The 22,804-nt window shown below is 46.7% G+C and overlaps 1 protein-coding gene and 1 non-coding gene across 11 annotated transcripts in view; one reads left to right on the top strand and one right to left on the bottom strand.

Moving 5' to 3' along the window:
• JARID2 (jumonji and AT-rich interaction domain containing 2) overlaps positions 1 to 22,804 on the bottom strand; it is a 230,643-nt gene that overhangs the window by 78,345 nt on the left and 129,494 nt on the right. For 8 of the 10 annotated variants that reach the window (XM_042236974.2, XM_027959027.3, XM_060403774.1 and 5 more), the window contains one exon: positions 13,354 to 13,495. The exons of 1 other annotated variant lie outside the window; for it this stretch is intronic. In XM_042236974.2, the coding sequence (XP_042092908.1) occupies positions 13,354 to 13,495 (142 nt within the window). Of the gene's footprint in view, positions 1 to 13,353; positions 13,496 to 22,026; positions 22,120 to 22,804 lie in introns of those variants that run through there. One more of the 10 variants, XM_027959029.3, reaches the window with a different exon arrangement.
• LOC114109740 (U6 spliceosomal RNA) lies at positions 5,043 to 5,147 on the top strand. The gene has a single exon (XR_003586322.1). It is a non-coding gene; the product is annotated as a U6 spliceosomal RNA (small nuclear RNA).

The following is a 22,804-nucleotide window of genomic DNA, read 5'->3' on the forward strand; positions in this document are numbered from 1 at the left end:
GAAGGAGGGGAAGCGAAGGGCGGGGGGGACAAGAGCACGCTATTCTCATCTCAGCCGCAATGATGTGCACTGCTTTTAATTGAACTGCTAAGCAGCCAAGTAAGGTGCTGACATCAAGGAACGTTCTGCATAAAAAGCCGTGTCTGACAACCCCTGCACAAGCACTCACGTGTGAACCACAAGTGACACTAATGGCTGTCACCCCCTTTGCAAACGAGGTGGCTCCAAACCCAGCACCTAGTGCCTTTCATGTGAGACGTCTGGAACCAGTGTCTCCGTGTTTGCTCTCAATTTCATCAAGGACAACTTAAGAACTGGTAAGATGTTTCTGGGAGGGTCAGATACCACTGAAAAGATCAGGGGCGTGTTTATATTTGCCCTTTGGGGGTAATAAAAGGCAAGGAGGAGAAAAGCACGTGACAGAGATATTCCTATTGAAAATAGGTAAGTCCCTAGAAGAGGAAGGAAGGAAACTGGTACCCAGTTTCCGTGGCAACCACAAAGCATGCTAAACCATCATTTGCATGGGAGGTGGAAGTGATATCCGAGCAATCAGATCTCCGAGGTAACAGATAAAGGAAATGGCCACAGCCAAAATAAAACTGCCTCAAATGAAGCTCTACCAGTTTTCTTAGAACAAATAAATGCGGCAGAAACCTGTGTGCTTACCAGAAACCTCAAGAAAATTCTGGGAGCAGCTGCCCTTCCCACAAGTATCTAATGATCTGACCTGGGCAACAACTAATGACCAATTAAATCAAAGGGGTCTTGCCCATCTCTAACTCTGCAGAGGACACACATGCTCTGGGACAGCCTCCGTGTTCCCATTTCCTCCTTGACTCTGAAGCCCACGTGAACTGACCTCTTAGGAGAGAGGAACGCGCTCATTCACAAGAACTAAGCATCTACAAACACGCCTCTACACTGAACGCCTGTCTAGCAGGAAAAATAATGAATTAAGGAAAGAGGGGCCCAGTTTTACTAATGAAAAAGCTTAATACACAGTTCCAGGAAGGTAGTTAGCGTTTGCACGTATGCTACGTCATGTCTGACTCTTTTTGTGACCCCATGGATGGTAGCCCACCAGCTTCCTCTGTTCATGGGATTTTCTACGCAAGGATACTGGAGTGGGTCGCCATTCGCTTCTCCCCAGGAAGGTAAGAATTAACAGTAAATTTGAAAATAAACTACACACTGCCGGAAAGATGCACCTCTCCCCGCTTTACACTTCCACACTCTATTACTCCAAATGCAAAATGCTGCCCCACCCCAAATTACCCAGGCCAGATACATGGTGCTTTAACATATGCTTCAAAGTGGAAATTCCATCATCACTTTAAAAGTTTAGAAAGGATGGAGCCAACATTAATTTATTCTAATAGTCTCCTAATCAAAACCAGAAAAAACAGTACTATCTTTCAAATACCTCCAACTCCCTTTCCGATTAGCCAAGACCCTCTTAGGTTTAAGTCAATTCTTCCTTTGGTTCAAAACAAGAACTAGGACTCCCTTGAAGGCTCAGTGGTAAAGAACCCACCTGCAACACAGGAGACCTGGGTTCCACCCGAGGGTCAGCAAGATGCCCTGGAGGCGGTGAGGACAGCGAGGCCACGGGCTCCCTCTTCTCATCGAGAGAAGCCAACGCCCTCGGTTAAACCTGCACCCAGCTGACATGCGTTCCTCGACTCTCAGCACATCCTGGCTTATAGAGCTAAAGCTCAGCAGGCGCCCACCTACATGACCATGATACATCACTGTGTTTAATTCAAAGAACCACCTGAGTTGTTGCAAGGGCAAGGCTGCCTCCCTAGGCTGTTCCAAGGTGAAGCCCACCCACCCTCAGCCCACTGCATCCTCTCTGTGGGCCCAGGAAAGGCGGGGTGGGGTGTGGGGTGCACCCCACTCTCAGTACAGATGACTGCTTAGATCTACTACGATGGTGGCAATCCTGAGGCATCTGTGAGACAGAAAAACTGGACTGGTGCCTGATGTTTTACCCCCACAACCACACGGGCCCCTTCAAAGTAACAACTAACCTCTTCTCTCAAACGTATTGGTATAGAAACATTAGGAAGTGTTAGCACAGAAGAGTTAGTAAATACATCCTGCCCCCTGCAGCCCTCTGGCCATGTCAGGCCTTCCAGAAGCAGCCTGCTACAGAGCACAGAGACCCCAGGAGGCCTCAAGGCTCAGCCTCACCCTGCTTCCACAGGTCTGCTCCGCCAGCACGCAGCCCTCCACCCAGCGTGTCTGCTCCGCCAGCATGCAGCCCTCCACCCAGCGTGCTTGGCACAGGATGGACACTCCGCCACCACAGCAGCGGGGGGGTTGACTGCCCTCGGGGCACTGGGACTGTCTCTCCTTGTGATCTCGGCCAAGAAGCTGGCTCCCGACACCCTCTGTCTGGAAGTTACAGGGGTACCCCACAAGGTCTATCTACAGCCTAAAAGAGTGACGAGTCTACAGAAGGAAAAACTAAGTGTTCGTGTCACCTTGCTGTAGGTTGGCCCAACTCCCGTAGACACCCTGTAGTGTCCCAAAGACGTCATGTCTTCCACAGCGCTCCACATGCTGCATTTGAAATGATCTGCTGCTTCTCTCTGGAGTAGAGATTTCCTGCAGCAGAAAATAAGGCTGAACCTACCATCTCTGAGATCCACCTGGGACCTGGCAACAACTGGAACCTTGAAGAAATAAGTGCTTCTGGCCCCTGCTTCCCTGAGATTCCTACTCCTCTGAGGTTTAAAAAGGCATCACTTTGCCCAGCTCTCAGAATCCTTCCCTGGTGGCTCAGATGGTAAAGGATCTGCCTGCAATGCAGGAGACCTGGGTGCAGTCCCTGAGCCGGGAGCGTCCCTGCAGAAGGAAACGGCAACCCACTCCAGTATTCTTGCTTGGAGAATCCCATGGACAGAGGCGCCTGGCAGGCTACAGCCCACAGGGTCTCGAAGAGTCAGACACGACTGAGTGACTAACACACACAGCATCCTCGGGCCTCTCCAAGTATTTTGAAAGCAGAGTTCGTCTACCTCTCTTCATCACCAGCAGTCCAAGTGGGCTCTTTACTACTCCCCTCAAGGTACAGAAACCATCGACTGGATCCTGAAATAACCTGGGAGCTTCATCTCTTAGCAGAGCACACCCAAGCGCTTCTATGTGCCCCAGTTTTCTCATTCATAATATGGGAATGAGGTTCAAAGACCCATCAAAAGAACTGCTGAGAGAATCAAATGGACTAATACATGGAAACAATTTAGAATATTTAGAATAGTAGCCAGCACACCATAAGTGCCACATAAATACCTGTCACTGCGGCCCTGCTAAGGGCCAATTCTTTTGGAAGACCGTCTCTCGCATGGAGAGTTAAGAAGAAAAATTGGGGGTGGCTCAGACAGTAAAGCGTCTGCCTGCAATGCAGGAGACCCAGGTTCGATTCCTGGGTTGGGAAGATCCCCTGGAGAAGGAAATGGCACCCCATTCCAGCACTCTTGCCTGGAAAATCCCATGGATGGAGGAGCCTGATAGGCTACAGTCCACGGGGTCGCAAAGAGTCGGATACGACTGAGCGAATTCACATTCACTTTCACTTTCAAGCAACAGAAAGGCTCTCCAAGGGGCCTGAGCTGCCAGTCTATTCAGTTGGTCTAGTTAAAAGACCACGCCAGAAAAAAACATGTCTCACCTTAAATCATCTAAACTGAGAGGATCAATTAGTGATGTCTCGGGCCCAGCTGTCACTTGATAAGATCAAGAGGTGTCACTTGCCATCAGGCATGCATACACACCAGTTCCACATATTTACGTGCTACCCAGGGACTCTGCCGGAGAAGGCGATGGCACCCCACTCCAGTACTCTTGCCTGGAAAATCCCATGGACGGAGGAGCCTGGTAGGCTGAAGTCCATGGGGTCACGAAGAGTCGGACACGACTGAGCGACTTCACTTTCACTTTTACGCATTGGAGAAGGAAATGGTGACCCACTCCAGTGTTCTTTCCTGGAGAATCCAAGGGACAGCGGAGCCTGGTGGGCTGCCATTTATGGGGTCGCACAGAGTCGGACACGACTGAAGCAACTTAGCAGCAGCACCAGCAGCAGCATTGGAAAAGGAAATGGCAACCCACTCCAGTGTTCTTGCCTGGAGAATCCCAGGGACGGGAGAGCCTGGTGGGCTGCCGTCTCCGGGGTCGCACAGAGTCAGACACGACTGAAGCGACTTAGCAGCAGTAGTAGCAGCAGCAAGGAGTCTGCATCACTCCAACAGTTTAGAAAATCTCACAGACACCAAGGCCTTGGGAGGCTGCCTTCCGGTCCTGGGGATGGTGGCCTCATGGAATGTGAGAGCCCTGGTGCTGGAATACACCTAGAAACAGTGCTGGGCCAGAGGTGAAGTCAGGAGTTGGGGTTACGAGGCTAAAGCCACGTGTCCACAGGGCCAGAAAGGGGAAAACAGAGAGAAGCAGCAGAAAGGTTCTCCCAGGAGAGGATGGGCTGGAGGAAGCAGGTAAGGAGGCTGGAGCCGTGGGACACTCTCCTCCACTCCTGACTTCCCAGGCCTCCCGACCCCAGCCCTAAGAAGGCCAGGCCAGTGAGAGTCAGCTGGGGATCAGAAATGACACCCTTCTTCCAGCTCCTGCCTCCCCCCTCTCCGATCCAGGATAAGACACAGAGGCTTAGGCCAGGGGGCAGTAAAGCACACGGGCACCCTCAGCCCTGCTTATCCTGGTCTGGGTGCTGAGAGTGTGCCTTTGCTAGAAGCACAGGGTAGAGGGTGCAAAGAAAACATTCCAAAGGGAACCTGCAACCCACCCTGCCATTTAGGCCAAACAAATCCATGTACGTTCCACAGAAGGGTCCTGGAAAACAAGAGCCCAAGGTTGCTCAGTCACCAAGGAACCTCAATCCCCACCCAGTTCCAGATTCCTCCAAGCTCCACCTGCTGCCTCCTCCAACTGTGCTCCACCCCACTTCCCCAGCCACCCAGATCCTCCTGCAGATCTGGGCTGCATCTCCATAAAGTGTGTGGCGAGGGACTTCCCTGATGGCTCTCTTTGGCAGCACATATACTAAAATTGGAATGATACAGAGAAAATTAGCATGGCCCCCATGAAAGGATAACATGCGAATCTGTGAAGCATTCCCTGTTTTTTGGCCTTCCCTTGTGGCTCAGCTGGTAAAGAATCCACCTGCAGTGTGGGAGACCTGGGTTTAATCCCTGAGTTGGGAAGATCCGCTGAAGAAGAGAACAGCTACCCACTCCAGTATTCTGGCCTGGAGAATTTCACAGACTGTATACACTTTTTTTGGACACTAGTCATGTGCAAAGTCAACAGGGCCTAACATGGACAAGCAACACACGGGCGGACTCCACAAACTGCTTCATTAAATGAGAAAAGGGTCTGCTTCTTGTAAACCAAAGCAATGCAGAAGATTGTTCTGAAACCCCCAACTCACACCACACAGGTAACAATCTGCCAGTTAAAATTCCAAGAGAGAAAGAGGCAACAGGGGATCCCATAAACCTCCATAAATGATGTCATGTGCAAAACCAGTCAGACGTTATATTGATTATTAAAATAGTTTCCACAGCTCCTCAGACACCAGGGCCAGGCCCCATGTCACCAAGGAGGATGCGGGAGAGTATGCCTGCCAGTATCCTGAGTGGGATCGGAAAGGTCTGAACAAAGCCTGGAGATGCTGCTAGAGGGAAGAATGAACCTAATCATGACCAGGGGCGGGGGGCGGCGGGGGCAAGCACATGCCACCCTGCAGTGGACAGTGAGAACTCTAGCTCCTGCAGCTCTCCACCATTCAAGTGGAGTCACCGACCTTCAGGTTCACCTTGGTGGCCACTTAATCAGGGTATGTAGAGCTGAGAGATGCAATCTCCCCTCCAAGCTTGAACAGCAGGAAAGGAGAAGGAATGCCCTGAGCAGGCACCACCTCCTTTGCCTCTGAAACCCAACAACCAGGTGAAAAGCATAACCTTCAGAGGGATGGAGGAAGGGCCCACTATCATCACCAAGTCATCATGGATTTATCCGGAACAGTCACTTGAAACAAAAGCCAGTTAGGGCCTCAGATGAATTTCTACTACCAACATGCTCTGGATGGAGTTAGATTTTCTATTTATAAGTCAACTGCTTCTTTATTTTGAAATCTTCCCTTTGATTGCATCAGGGCCTCCTTATGCAATTCACTTTTTTTTCCTTTTTGATGACTAATTAAACATAAGGTTGTGACTGTGACTAAGACAAAGTGCAAACATGGTAGTTACATTTCCTGTGCTGTTTCTCTCAGTCAACATTCAAAGAACAGATAGGAACTTCTGCTTCTGGCTAAGACAAAGCGATAGGGACAGGAATCCCCTTCCGGCCTGAAGAAGTGAAATCCACACGAGACAATGGGCATCACACAACTAAACCCTGTGGTTCCTGAGACATAAATGACTGCCCAGAGACAATTTTCAGGCCAGAGCACATGGAGGGGAACGCAAGAAGAATCCAGAGGAATCCCTGAGTTGGGGAGAAGGAATTGAGATTTCGGGGAGGAACAAAGTGTACAGGATGGAGCACTGAAGAGGCCAAAGCCAGACAGAAAACTCTGGAATCTGCTGAGGACCATCCTCACGTACTTGCTGAGGACTAGGAGTGGAACACGACTGAGCAACTTCACTTTCACTTTTCACTTTTACGCATTGGAGAAGGAAATAGCAACCCACTCCAGTGTTCTTGCCTGGAGAATCCCAGGGACGGGGGAGCCTGGTGGGCTGCCGTCTGTGGGGTCGCACAGAGTCGGACACGACTGAAGTGACTTAGCAGTAGTAGCAGTAGTGAAAACACATGTGCAGAAGTACCCAAGGAAAAGTTCCACGAGAAAGGACCACAGGGAACACTCTCCAAACCCCACACAGGGCTGAGAACCATGCTTTGCCAAAATGGCTCACATAACTCACAGGGTTCTCCCTGAGCAGTTGGGAAAACTTATCCCTATACCAAATACTGCTCTCTGGCCCTACCTAACAAAGCATAAAAGGCTCAAAGTTTCCTGGTAACCTAATCATACCCTAGAGCAATGCTTGAGAAGAGTCAGAGAGACACAAACATACCCAGAACCCAAAAGAAGAAAACTCATGATGCCTGGCATTCAACAAGGAGCCCCGGGGCAAGCAAAACAGCAGGAGGACATGACCTGTGTTGAGTGGAGGGACACCAATTAAGCCAAACTGACCCCTAAGTGACACAGATGATAGATTAGGAGACAAAGACACTAATAACATGTATTATAACTCCATTCCCTATGTTTAAGAAGGTAGAGAAAAGATTAAGCTATATCATGAGAGACAATAAAGACAAAAAGACAATAACGTCTGTGGTGGAAAATACACGTCTGCAGATTTTAGACCAAAATTATCTAAAATGAAATACACAGAGAAAAAAAAAAGACTGGAATAAAATGAACAGAGCATACATGAGCTGTGGAAACAACCTGGAGCGCCAGCTACACATGCACCTGAGATCCTAGCAGGTGAACACATGCAAACTGTAGCTACTGAGATCTTTTCCAGAACTGATAACGTCTACAGAACTGAGAAGCTCCATGAACCTCAAACATAAGAATCAAAGAAAACTATATGAAAGTATATTGCATGATGGTGTGCGTGTTCAGTCATGTCTGACTCTTTGTAACCCCATGGATTTTAACCCACCAGGCTCCTCTGTCCATGGGATTTTCCAGGCAAAATACGGGAGTGGGTTGCCACTGCCTTCTCCAATTACACGAGAGATTAAAACAAAAACAGATAACCTTTAGAAGCAGGCTTCTTGCCAGACACCCACTACAAGCCAGGAGATGGTGGAGCTGTACCTTCAACAAATTCCACGGGGAGGGGAGGAGGAACTATTGACCTACAATTTTATACCCAGCAAAAATACCTTCCAAAAATGAATGAGAATTTCTTACAATTGCATGTGATTCTACAACCCCAGTAAAAAGATTTTTTTTTTTTAAGTGAGGGTGAAAGAAAGACCATATCAGACATAAAAAACCTGAAAGATTCATCCAACACCAGCAGAAATTAGAAATGTTAAAGCCCTACAACCAGAACCCAATGGAAAACAACAGGTATTGTCAGTCAGGTGTGGACTGACTGGCATCCACATTGATCCATTTAGATCAAAAGGAAGGGAAGAGGAGCACCAGAAATGAGAACTGTGTGGGTAAACTGTGCAGGCAAGCAGGCTAGACCTGGCTCTATTTACATTATTTACATTTATTTAAATCCACAGATTATTTTCTGTGGTTATTAAAGGTGCCACATAATATTCAGTTCCTCAATTTTGCCCCTTTTCTACTTTCTGTAAATAGAAAATATGTTTCAGTCAAGATAGCTCTGAATTCAATAGTGCATTTGACATTAAGCTATACTCCTAGTGTATTCTGTTCAACAAATATGTAGAAACTATCAAGGCTTTGAAAATTCTAATTCTTACAGAGGGTCACACTGAGTAGCTCCTACTTCCACCACTGAGTGCTGCCAAGCAAGTACTCTATGCATTTGGGTCTATCTTCCTCCTAAACTTGGAGGTAGCAAAGTATTTTATGTTAACACAGTAACTCAGAACAGAAATAAGAAAAACTTAAATTTGACAATTCAGCTATAAAAGGAATACCCATTAAAAGCCTAGGGGAATTCTCATCACCCTGAACATATATTCATCTCCAAAACTTAAACATCACCATGTCTTAAGCCTTAAAATAATGCTCCACATTCAAAATCCAATCTCCTAGAGCAGGGCTGTCTTTGAACTCCGTAACTCTTACACTACCAAAGGCCTAAGTAACTAAAAGACAGCAGCTCTTTGTTTAACAAAAAGAAAACATTTCTGTCCCTGCAGAGGCATGGTCCATACTTTTTTCAAAAAAAAAAAAAAAAAAAAAAAACTACATGGTACACACTTCTTTCAAAAAAACTACTCTTTCTGTAGTTTGCTTTTCTAAGTGTGTCAGGGCATCTTAGTATTAAGTACTATTAAAAATAGGGACCACCCCAAAGGGCTTCACAAACTATAGCCTGGCCCCCTCATGCCTGCTCTGTGTAGGCAAATACCTGGTCACACCAAGCTTTATGGAAGAAATTCACACTCTACCATTACAGTCCATCCTGTGACTCAGTAACTTAAAAAAAAGAGAGGGACACACTCCTACACTTTCCCATCAACCCACAGACGGTGGTGATGGTGGCGCCACGGAGAAAAGACATGAATCACAATTTGCATAAATCAAACTCTCTAAAACACATCTGAGAAGTCTTCAATGAGTCTGCATGTTCCCATACAGCAATTCATGTGTCATAGGGGCTGATGATAGCTAGCACTGTATCTCATGCACAGTCCTTATTATATACCAGGGAGCTTTTCATAAATCAACTTGTTCAGGACACAAAACCCCTCATGGAGTGGTTACCGTCATCACAGGTATCTCACAAATGAAGAAACCAAGGCCCAGTGACACTGCAGAGCCTGCCCAAGAGCATGTACCAAAGAGATGACAAAACCAGAAGAAGGCACGTGGTACGGCTCCCATGCACACTCTTAGACAGTGAGCCACATACAAGGTTCCCATGACACATCCCTGAGAACCATCATTTAGAGGTACACCTTGACCAACGTCCCTGGTGGCTCAGAGGTTAAAGTGTCTACCTACAATGTGGGAGACCTGGGTTCAATCCCTGGGTCGGGAAGATTCCCTGGAGAAGGAAATGGCAATCCACTCCAATATTCTTGCCTGGAGAATCCCACAGATTGAGAAGCCTGGTGGGCTACAGTGCACAGGGTCGCAAAGAGCCTGACACAACTGAGCGACTTCACTTTCACTTGATCCACTTCTTTGTACACCTTTCCACCACAGACACCCCCAATCCTGATCGTAAGCACCATTCCAACTTTCTCACAGTCCATCCACACCTGACTGACAAAAGCTGTCCATTCTGGTTTCTAAAAGATATTCAGATACTTCTTGCAGGAAACCCAAATGTGATGATAATCAAGTGTGATGGGAGAAGCCATTTAAGGTGGCAGAGGTAAGGAGCCAGGCATGGCCACCAACAAATTCAAAGGGGTTGATTAAATGCTGATAATGTTTCCATTCTAAACAGTAAGAACTAATTACACTGTATTATTTTTAAACATAACTTATCAAATTCACCTACCACAATGATCAAAAGAAACAGAAGACCAACACCCAGGAGCCCCCCAGTGCCAAGTCCTCCAGACTCTCAATGGCTGAGCTGCTCTGCCCGTCCGACAGGCAAAGACCTTCTAGAGAGGCTGGCTTTTCCTTTCATAAACAGGAATTTCAGATGATGACCTTTTAATAACTAAGAGATTCCTTTTATTTTTCCCTCAATACAGGAAAATAAGTCCTTCTATGTGCCAAAAAACCCCCAACTTAAGTAAATCCAATGGCAGCAACTACACAGGAGCAAACATAGCTTAAGGGGTTTCCGGTAGAAAATTAACAGTGCAAACACATGAGATGTTTTGACTAAAGACTTAAACATGTTACAAGCATCAATCAGATAATGGAATTGCTTCAACTTGCAGGCTGGAAATTTAGGGCAAGGTCTACACTGAGGCTGGCATAGTCTACACTTAAGATTTCAATTTTTCTTAAGAAAGTCAAACACATAAATTCCCTTTCTTTCCCCCGTTGTAACCAAGACAAAAGGCATTATTAACTGGTGACCCTAAAAACATGTACCTAAAAAGAGCAATTAATTGTACAAAAAAAGGAAGCATTCATATCATTCTAAAGAGAGAGGTAACAGTTTTTCCAAAATAAATACATCAACCACGACTCTGGAATTTTAGGACTCAAGTGTTCTCTCGCAGAAAGTCCATCACAGAAGATGTTCTCTGCATACATATTTTTGTGAATTTTAGACATGAGGTAAAAAGCAGAATCTAGTCAACAATCTGCCCAGTGCTTGAAGCAACATTTCAAAATTACCGTTTAGGTAGGTACTCTGGGCTTGGGATCAGCAGCCACAACATAACTTTTTTAAAAAGGTATATTATGTTTAAGAAGGTTGGCATTGAAATCTGACAGCAACTGACAAAGCTTCAGGAACTCGGATTCCAGTTCCTAGGATCTGCCTGACAAGGCAGGGCATGTACCATATAGTTTATACTAAATGTTCATGCTAAATACCAACAAGCAATCAAAATGAGCTCTTTTAAAGCCAGGAAGTAATAAAAGTTATTTTTTATTTGCTGTGTACCCTGCAACACAACAAGACATTTATACCCTACCTACACTATCCCTTCATAAACAACAAAGCTCCCTTCTGCCATGCAGGCCACCCCAGACCAGCTCTGAATGTAGCTTAACCTGTCAAACCTGAATCTACCCTATATCCCTGGGTAGATTTCACTAGTAGAGTGTGGTCGTAACTCCCCAAAACGCTGTCACGAATCCTTAATTCAGTAAAACAGGGTACTCAGCACACTAATAATTAAACAGATTAGCAGTGGGTTAAGTTTTCCCTAAGTTCCCCGAAACAAAGTTTCTCTTTTCTGGTCCCCTGGAGAATTACAGCTAATTGACTGATTTGCACACAGCTGCCACACAGCACCGCAGTCCCGTGCAAAGAGGAAGCTGGCAGCACTACCATCTGAGAAAGGCACCCGGGGCCAGGGACAAAGGGCCCCCCACCCCCACCCCAAGAGAATGAAGCTCGATGACCTTGTCTTCATACCCCTTTGCTGACCAATCCCAGCAGAGGTGAAGGTGACGGCCAGCCACAAAGCTAAAGTACTGGTCACTGTCACTTCCACCCACAATCACAGGATTCTGTTCTCCAAACACAGATGAACATGATGCTACTAGCTACACAGCTGCCCCCCACCCCCCCCCCGCCGCATCCATGTTTGGAAACATGGATAGTATTATTACACATTCCAATGTTTACAAATGTGATTTTAAAAAAATAAAAACATATCCTTTAACCCCCTGCTCTTGTGATGGTGCACTTTTCAAATTGAGGCAGAATCTCTGTCACAGAGCATCTGAAACATAAAAGGCTTCCACTGGGACACTCAGCCAAGTGTCTTTAAAAAGAGAAGCATACAAGGTCCAGTACACTGGCAGAGACAGTTCTTACACACACTTGCTAACTGTACTGAAAACAAATCCAAGGACACCTTCCAAGATGCAGTGTTGAGGAGCAAGAGATAAAGGTGGTAGAAATTAACACAGACTCTAGACCATGAGTTTTCTAAAGGAAGGCACTGCACGACAGGAAAACAAAGGCTTGCAGCGAATGGCTCTCCAATTTCAGATCTAAAGTGCAGACCTATTACAGATTTTTAAGTATCCACACATGGCTACCATCGTCTTTTCCTCTTTATTTGCTGCCAAATTCAGTTCTTCATTAGGTACACACATCAAGATGGTTTCTCAAAAGTTAACTATAACTCTGTATACAGAAAGGGTACACAAAGAAGTCCAGACCGGGGATTATTTTCCTCCCCTTTTCCCATCCTCTCCAACAAACAGATTCTAAGAACAAGTAATTAATCTTGTCATCCAGGAAAACACTGAGTATGAGAACGGAAATGGGATGAAATGAAATATAAATTCTAAATGGGGGCAGGGGGGAATCACATCATACACAAGACATGAAATAAGGCAGATAACTAAAAGAGGGTTTTTTAAACACTCAATTAAAAGTGTTATTATATAATGTCACTATCGCTGTCTGACCATGAAACCACAGCTCTTGTCCAACTACCATAGCCAACTTCCTGATCAAGCTATCTTAAGCTTATTTAGGAAAGTCACTGAAAAAAAAATTTTAAACCTGCTGGTAAATTAATTCTATGAACCGATTTCACACCTCCTTATTTGGTTAACACCAAATGGATTTTGCTTTCCTGACAAGGGGAAAATTTTTTTTTTAGAAACACCACATTTAAATCTTCATATTTACACCTCTGTAGTAGTGGCAAAATACTATCTAATATACTAAAGAATACAAAGATGAAAATCAATTAAAATGAACAGCAAAGGCAGGAATTATAAACTGGCAACTCTGTGGCCAATTTTTACAGCAGGAACTTGTTTTGTTTGGCTCATACCATTTTTTGTGTGTTTTACTCATCTTTTATGATAATTAGTGGACAATATTTAGAAACCAGGATATTTGATACAAAAATCCAGAATTCTGGCTCCTATGTGAAAAAAATCAGGAGATTGGGTGAGTGGGGCCAAGTTTGTTCCCACTTGGACAAAACTGGCACCTAGTTTGAAGTCCCTGGTTTAAGGCACGAATATGTTCAGCCTTGGGTACTAACCTTTTCCTCGACGGCCCTTCTTCAAAATCTGAAGAACTAACATCGTTGCTAGTCGAGGACACTTGGGATGCATCGTCCTTCTCATTCTCTGACTGTTCTGATGCTGGTCCTAATCCCTTAGACTGGCCATTACCAAGGAGCCCTACAGGTGAAAAAAGGGGACAAACACTTAAACACATGTCACAGGAAGCAGCACTTTACCCCAGTTTAACCCTGCACGGTGGCCGATGGGGGCAGACGAGGAACTCGGCAGGAGAGAACCAGGAGGTAGGGTCCCCGAGAAGGGAAGGGGGAAGCCCACCTCACCCTACTTTGGCCTTACACAGGACTGGAGGGCCTGCCAAAGAAGTAACACCAACAGCAAGCGATTCAAGCGGAAATGTGTTATCATAATATACTACAGGGTTCTTTCTGAAGTACATCAGCTGGGCTTCCCAGGTGGCGCTAGTGGGAAAGAGCCCGCCTGCCAAGGCAGGAGACGTAAGTACATCAGCATCTTTCAGGACTGGGGAAAGAAAAGTACTTCACATATTACCAATTCAAACTAGTTATCCTTCCAGGACCACGTATTTACTCCAGAAAACACTAAAATCCTTTTTGGAATTGCCTTCAGGAAACAGTAACTACCACCCAAGAAAAAGCATCAATCATTGCTTTGTAGCCATCTATCGGTTCCTAACGAGAAATCTGACTGGACAACTTTCTCTTCATAGCAATCCTTCCCATCAGAGTCGCCATGTTTGAATCTGACCGTCTAAAAGGACAAAGATTCTCCGTGACAGCATACATGGTGCCATGCTGAAGAGGGGGTCTCAGGGCCCCAGGGTGTGCTTCCAGTAACCCGAGCTGGAGAAGGGCCTGCACCAAGTGATATGGAAGCCGTTTGCCAGCCAGGTCACGCTAATGGGTAGCTGAGTAAAAGCCTGGTCCTTCCAGAGCTCAGACATTCTTCCATCCAGTCCAGGGTTCTGGAGGCAATTTCGTTTCTACCAATGTGAGGTGTGTACCCGTCCAAGCGTCCACAGCCACTGGCCCCCACTTTCACTGCCTAGTCACCAGCCTCTGGGCATCGGCAGAAATGCTAACACAGTGCCTACATTCTCACAGCCACGGGGCTTGGCTTTTATATAAAGCCAAAAGGGCAGAGTCTTTTGTTCTCCCAACACTTTGAGCAAGTTTGTAAGCATTTATGTCCCTGTATTAAATCTCTTTCTAGCTGAAGCATTTAAAGAGTGGTTCCTATTAGTTGCCATAAACACTATATTCCACACACTGAGTCGGATTTGCAGGCAGAAAGCAGTATCCTGCAACAAAACCCTGGGACGTGGCCTGCTTATGCATTTCCCCAGTTATCTGTTTTTACATCATTTCAGAGTATGAATAATAACATAAGGTTGGAAATCTAATACAATGCAGTAAATAAAATCCCATGGCTGTCACTTAGACTTGGGGCTCTGGGAGTCATGACTATGATATGGAAATGAAAACACAGACAACTTCCCAGAGAAAGAGAAAAATGTGGGGAGTGTGCACCATGAGGCAACCAGGAGACATAACTGGAGGGAAATCTATGGGTCTGAGGGTTGAAGTGTGGCCAACATTTCAAAGATGAGAGCAGTGCTATTCATTAGAGTAACCACCAGTCACACGGTGCTGCTGAGCATTTGAAATATAGCTGGTGTGGGTAAGAGGATGAATGATTATTTTTATTTAACCACATTTAAAACTCACTATAACTAACATTTCTAAAATAATTTCATATTAATTCTACAAGTATTCTGGACAAATTATTAGGTTACATCAAACACATTTAAATTAGTCTTACCCACTTCTTTTAGATTTTCTAATGCAGCTCTAAAAACTAACACCACATATGTGGTTGAAATAACATCTCTATGATCAGCACTGAATGAGAGCCCTGCAGAAATGCAACGGGTTGAGTTGGAGTTGGTCCCCTCTCCCCGCCAGACGTGTTAACACGACCACACAAACAGCCCACCCAGACAGCAGAAGGACACAAGCACCCTCATACACACAGATTAGCAAACTAGCCCAGGGACGGAATATAAGTCAGTGGATGAAATACCACACTTAAAAGGGTGCTGAGTATGAAAGGAAAACTCTGGTTAAGGAATCTGTATGAAATTAACATTTAAGGGGCATATATCTCTAAAATAAAAAAGTGTATTCCTGGTTGAATTCACATTTTTCAATAGTACAAAAGGACTCTAAGGAGAGTAAAGTGGGAGAGGAGGAAGGAAGTATAACTATTTTCTGCACACCTACCATATGCCAGGGCACTGGGGATAGACGCATAATCCAGCAAATCTAAGTTTCAGTAGTGTGTCCGTTAGCAGCATGCCAGCTAGTGTGTGTGTCACTAAATTTTAGTGTGTGTCTGTTAGCAGTGTGCAGCCCTGAACTTGCAGGGCGAGCCAGAGGGGAGGGCAGTGAAGATGAATCACCGGAGCCAGCAAACCTGCAACGGCAGAGCCAGGAGAGCGAAGCTGGCATCTGCAATCGCCTAAAAACAAAAGCCAAGGCAGTGGCGGTGCTGGTGGCGCAGGAGGAAGGAGAGGTGGTCATTTTGAAGCTATGCTTGGAACAAGGAAGAGACAGGAAGGAGGCGCCGCTGGGTGAAGTCGGGGAACAAGCACTTGCTCTCCCCTCCGGTGCACAGCAAGGTCTCAAGGCAGCCCATGCGTGAATGAGTGAAGGAATGAGGAAAGCAGAGAGAAGTTCAGCTGTTCAGTGACAAGGAGAACCTCAGTAGACTGTGAAGAGCGGTGACCCTCAAGCTGGAGCGCTAGTTAGAATCACCTGGAGGTTCAAGCACAGGGCCCCCTTGCTCTGGGGACCACATTCTGAGATCCACTACTGCAGGGGGAAGCAAGAGTCAGTCAGCAAGAGATCTAGTTGCTCTAAGACACGGTAAAGCTCTGGGGAAGCGCGCACCAGATCCCAGGAAACGGACTATGTTTGTGCTGTCCTAACGACTCACAGTAAGGCACCCAAACCCAAAGTGCCGCGGGGGCATTCACTCTTCCACCTCTGATCATCAATTCTGTGAAGGGGAAGAGAGCTGCTTACAATACTTAACCACAAAGCTCTGGTAAGTCTGCTAATGGTAAATATGGTTAAAAAGGAACAAATAATGGGGAAGGAACAAATAATGGGGAGGGGAGAGAAGTGTTCATATGACTCACTGGAAAAGACCTGATGCTGGGAAAGATTTGAAGGCAAAAGGAGAAGAGGGCAGCAGAGGTGAGACCGTCAGATGGCATCACCAGCCCAATGCACATGAGTGTGCGCAAACTCCGGGAGACAGGAGGGCAGGGAAGCCTGGGGTGCTGCAGTCCATGGGGTCACACACAGTCGGATACGACTGAGCGACTGAACCACCACCATCTCAGAGACATCGTATAGAACAAGGATTTAATGTTTCTTTTCTCAACAACAGAAAACCTGCCCAAGCACAAATTCAAGGAAACTGAATTATGAAATCTTATATGAAAAGGGGCAATTTTAACTGACTGTATGGGAGCTCAATGTCAGGCTGAGGAAGAGAATGCTCTGAAATGCTATGTCAAGACTAAGCTCTATTAAAAAAGAATCAAAGTACTGAGTCCATTGTTCCACGCCCTCATCAGACTGATATCTTAAAAGAACACCAAAGTTTCCCACATTTCAAGGATTAACAAAGTCTATCAACCGAACTAGGGGAGGGATGGGTTGTCATTCACTTTCCAGATCAGGAAAACGGAGGACACACAAAGGTGCTGCTTGCCCATTCTATGAACTGGGGGATGTCAGCTGTTTCCAGCCTTTTCAGGGGGTAAGACTGATGTGTTCTGCATATGACTGACTGTTTCGATATGAGTGTCCCAGCCTGTACATCAGCACTGAGAAAACATTCATTTATTTTCAGTGCGACAGTCTGTATGGTTGGGTAAACTTGGGCTTTTCCTTTTCTGCACACCCCCACCCCACCCTTCACATCTCCAGTGTGCCGGCCACCCTATTTCATTTTGAAGGTTTTCATTCAACTCGTACCACCTGCCAATCCAGGAGAGCCGGGTCAGCAAGACGGATCTCGATGCCATGGGGCAGAAGAGCCATTACAAGAACATCAGGCAAGCAGTTTGGGCTGCCTCTCCTCTCCCCGACGGAACAAAGCCCTGCCACCAATTTTTACAATGATTTTTAGTCCATGAGAAAGAATCAAACAGCATCCCCTTCTTCAAACACACAAACTGGCTTTATTTTTCCAAACCCCTCCCCTCAACAACACAAACCTTTGTGGGGAGAGGAGGTTAAACAGAGGAGAAGCAGAAAGGCCCACACATTCTGCACCACCCCCAACTCGGGCATTCGTTCCCCTCTATTAATATTCAGTAGGTTGAACTTAAATTAAACCACGTCTATTGTCTTTCACAAAAGCAATAAATATGAGCTGAAAATTCCAAGTCACTGCGGTAAAGGCGGCTTCAGCACTGCCTCCAACCTTGGCAAGTCACCATCAGCTGACAGGGCGGCGAGTCACAGGCCACCCTGAGGGCAGTGCCCGTGCTCAGGAGCTTAGAGCCCAGAGGAAACAGAATTCAGCAGCTCTGCACCCCACCTCCCACGGGAGCCAGCAACGAAAAGGCTTTCAAGGCAATACACCTGAACGGGTCCTTGCTAAGCCTGGAACAGCAGCAGCAAAGAGGAAGGGGGCTTCCAAGCTGGGGGCTGCCTGTGCGTGTGGGTGAACTTCTGCCTCTGACTGTAACATAAACCGGGCTGGGACATTTGAAACACAAATGAGGCCAAAGATTCCTTCAGCTAAACGGTGATGACAGCTACAGATTTCAGAACAGAAACATACGCAGAGAAGAAATTCTGTCCCAACCTCTGAAAGGGGGGGTGAGCCTGGGCGGTGCTTCTAATTTTATGATGTTTTAGACACAAAGAAGTTTTCCCAGTCCTCCTGTGAGCTACCCATACAGGACGAAATACACAATGGAGGAAAAATCTAACGCCTCTTGTTTCACAAAAGCTAGGCCTAGAGAAGGGTTAAAGAGAAAGAAAAACTAGGAGACCTTTGAAGCTGTTCCCGAGCTTCCAAAACATCTGGAGCACACCAAACGTATTAGCATATTAGGGAGAGTCAGTGTATTCAGCTTTGTTGTAGAAGAGATGCACAAAAGGTAATTCTGTATTATGGAGCCAATACCCGTCTGTCACCCTGTCACTGCGAGACAAGGTATCACATTACATATTAAACAGTCAAGCATCCAAAGAGAGCTTTCATTTGCAGCAGCAGCAGCAGCAGCAGTGCGTGCGTGTGTGTGTCTGTGTGTGTGTGTTGAGGGAGGGGGCTGGCAAGACATAAAAGCAGCCCCCTTGGCCGAGGTAGGACCTTCTCTGAGGTCCTTAGAATGTCTGTTTTGCTGCCATGATTAGTGGAAAACAAAGCCTATTTTCACTCAAATTTTGAAAGAAAAATTAGATTGTTTGTGTTGTACATGTGGATGCCGGGGAAAACCTGGCTGGGGCCAGCTTCACAGAGTCAGCATGAAAATGTAGTTTAAACCCAACTGTATACACTCGGGTCAGCAGCTGAGCCTTGGAGCAATCCTGGGGTCCCACGAAGGGGGTGAGCAGGGCAGAGGGGTCTGCAACTGACACCCTCTCCACCACAAAACACCAAGGTGGCTGACAACAGACCACAGTCGTGAGGCATGGTGTCACTGCCACACTCGTGGGCAACAAAGCACAAACGAGCAGGGTTTACTCCTTCAGCTCATGGAGGATACGCAGCCCTTTCCCTCAGGAGGATGGCCCCCGACAGGCCAGGGCGCCCCTTTGTCTGCTCTCAGATCAGCGATGGCGATTCCGCACTCCAGCCAAGAAAACACAGCCCCAGCAGCCCCTCAAAAGAGCCCCCAAGAGGCAAGTGCACCCAGAAAGTAGAGAGAGAGGGGGAGAGAGAGAGAGAGAGAGAGAGAGCGGTATGGATGGAAGAATGGATAGATAAATGAAAGAGACAGACAGATGGACAAATAGATAAGATAGACGGATAGATAGGCAGGCAGGCACATAAATCGACAGACAGAGAGGCAGGAAGGTTACAGAATCCCCCAGGAACCCTTCACAGCCAGACTTTTTCTCCACAAAACCTTCTTGGACATCTTTTCAGAAAGGATGTTCATTCAAAACCTGACAGGGATAATGTCACAGAAAAGGTGGGCCACTGGGCAGGCAAGGAAAGTATCTGACCCTCATCCTTTTCTCCTCTTTTCAGAATCAAGCAAATGACTAAATTTGAGAGATGTGAACAGGAAGAGACACAAACAGAAACCCTAGCCCAGGACGCAGCTCGTCACCTCCAGGCACAGAGGGAACAAGCCCGCAGACCGGCCATAAGCACACACAAGAAGGTGGGCCAGATCCCTGCTCCGACTAAACCCCAGCGGCCAGCACCACCAGCAGACAAGAGGCCTCTCCTCCCCATGCCCCGGAGGCTCCAGCAAGGACCAGAATGCCACAGTGGAGCTTCACTGGATTCAGAAGTGCCTCCACCGGAAGGGCCCAGGATCTCCAGGGAAGATGTCTGACTGGGCCCAGAAGCTACTGAGGCTCTGGTGACGATGCTGTAAGCAGGGCCCGTGTGTGTCAGCACAACTCCTCCACTTCTTAGGGCAAAGGCTCTTCTCCCTACACTCTCCATCCTCCCACCCTTCACCCTTCAAATGATTCCTACAACAATCAGAACAGGTGCCATGTCTTGGGCACAAATGATTACTGAAATACGAGCATTCTCACTGCTCTGCGACGAGCAGCTCTACCTGCGTCCAGTCGCCGCCCTCAGTCTCCCACCTCAGGGTCACACCTTCTCTCGGTCCCTGCCCCCATCCCGGGACCTCGCCATGTTTACACCGGCAAACCAGTCAACCTAGTTGTAACTGTCCATCAAAAGCACAAATCCTTGAAATCCTCTAAAACATGAAACTCAGGTCTCTTGCCAGATAAGTGAAAGGGTGTGCTGGACAAGTGGCCCAATGCTGAGCATCCGCGAGGTCGAAGACTGCCTTCCACATTCAAAAGAAGTGATTAAAGGCAGTGTTGGGCTTAGGCTGGTGTGGAAAATGAGCTGCAGAACAATGGACCACTGCAGAGCCTGGGAACTTAGAGGCAGACACAGCGGAAGGGAACCCAGCGCATTTCCATCAAAATTCTTTTAGATAAACAAGACCAGCGTGTCCAAAGTCTTCTGTTCCAATAAGGTGACATGCCAAAATCTGGTTTTATAAATCCTGTAATTTGCACTTCTCAAAGGGAGATTTTCCATAAGCAGGGCATGTTCCCAGATAGTGACATTCTACCTATAATTAAAACGTGTCTGTGTGTGTGTGTATTTGGAGAGAGAGAGAATAGGAAAGCTTCATATAGTCATTACATTTACCCCACGAAATAAAGTCACCCAAAGAAACCAGTTCCCCAATATTAACAAGTCTCTACAAAGTTAAACAAAGCTGGCTTTAACACAAATCAACAAATCCCATAAAGTTATTAGCTTACAGGAACAACTCCAAACACTTGAGTGTCCTGACAACTTAATTCAGAAAGGTAAACAGCCACATCCTCACGCCAAACATCCCTGGCAGTCTTTATTCCCTAAGCCCATAAAACAGACCCCATGAAGTCCTCAACTCTTTGTTATAAGCTTTCCGGTGCACTCGTACCTCGATACATACAGATAAGTCAACTGTGCACCCACTTCTCAGATGACTGTAACAAAGGATTAAGTGGGATCCTCAAAGCCCAAAAGAAAAAACAAAAATCTGCAGACAGCAAGCTAGCTCAGAGAGGCCTACTGCCTCCTGGAGCTGCCTTCTTTCCGGGGTGGAAATGTAATGGAAACAGTACAGAAAGCAGAACTCCAGCAACAAGGCAAAGATTCGAGGCACCTAAAATTGATGGCTGCTGAAATTCACCTGTGTTTATACTCATGCAAACGTGTGAATGCACGAAACATGGGCGCAGAACTGAGAGCACTCAAAGGTTACGCTCTGAGGTCTAGCCTAGCATCTCTCAGTCTCTGTTTACGGGCCTCAGTTTCCTCCATTTTTCAAGGAAAGAGGACAGAGGCGGAGAAAGTAGGAAGGGAAATGAAAACCATGCATACTGTTTATAAAGGGAACCAAAGCTATGGCAGAGGATGAACTAATTTATAATCAAACACCTATTTTTAAATGCTGGGAAATGATCACAGAAACTAGCAATAAAATAAAGGGGGCCAGCCATCACTGGATGGCAATTCAGTCCCCAGAGAAAGGTCGAGATCCATACAAGCCTGACTAAAACTGCAGATTTGGCCAAAATGGTCAACAGAGCTCAATGCTTTAAGAGCGACATGAATTCTCTCTTGTAAATTTCCACAGTGCCTTTGCAGGAACCACCACTGCCCCCAAGGAGGATACCAAAGCCAAAAGAATAGTAATATTAAGCAAATCACACTTTTTTTTCTTAAACATACTCTCATATATACAGCACCTTGCCATCCATAATGGATTTAATCAGGACCCCAGCAGGGAAACCCACAAAAGGCCTATTTCTCCAACAAAAGCCACAGCAGCCTGAAACAAATCTAGAGCTATTTGGTTTTTTATTTTATTCATAGGAACAGACCTTCTATCCCAGGTTCCTCAAGATAAGCCACCAAAAACTGCACCTGACAGGCCCGTGGAGCAGCCATCCTCAGAGCCGGATCATTGCAGAGAGACAGAGAGGAAGGAGGACAGAGGACGGGAGGGAGGAGGGGGAGGCGCGCGCGAGGCAGGCTCGGAGCACTTGTCAACAATCCTCCCCTGCACGTAACGCGGGCGCCTGCGGATTCCGCCAGTGCAGATTCCGCGCGGCCGGGGGGAGGGGAGGCGCCGGGAGGGAAGGTTATTTATGTGGCTGCGAGAGACTCTAACACCAAAGAGGAGGGGTCTGGGGCTTTTTTTCCCCCTTCCTGATGAATTAGAATGAGAAAAAGGAAAGGCTCAAATAGCTTTTCACCCTGTAATTTCCTCAACCTGCAATGCAGACAAACCCTTATTTTTAGGATCTCTGACACGGCGTGGGGCGGGATGGGGAGCGGGGGGGCGCCCAACTGGATGGGAGCAGTTTAACTGTCCACCCTTCTCTGGGCCCAGGGTCAGACGGCTCTCCCCCTCCTCGCCCCCGCCCCACCCCCCCACCGTCGCTCACACACTTCCCCCTCCCCAGCCCAGCCGCGGGGTCCTAGCATATTTTCAATGGCATCCCTTTTTTAATATCATAATCTGTGTCATTCAGCACTTGCTTTTTATTTATTTTTATTTGTTTTTTTGGCTGGGAAACCTGGGCAGCTCTCCAGACAGACTGCAGAAATCTCTTTCCACAAGCTCCTCCTCCTCCATCCCGCGCGCCCCCTCCCTCC

Source organism: Ovis aries, chromosome 20 (assembly GCF_016772045.2).
Source record: "Ovis aries strain OAR_USU_Benz2616 breed Rambouillet chromosome 20, ARS-UI_Ramb_v3.0, whole genome shotgun sequence".
Taxonomy (NCBI): Eukaryota; Metazoa; Chordata; class Mammalia; order Artiodactyla; family Bovidae; genus Ovis; species Ovis aries.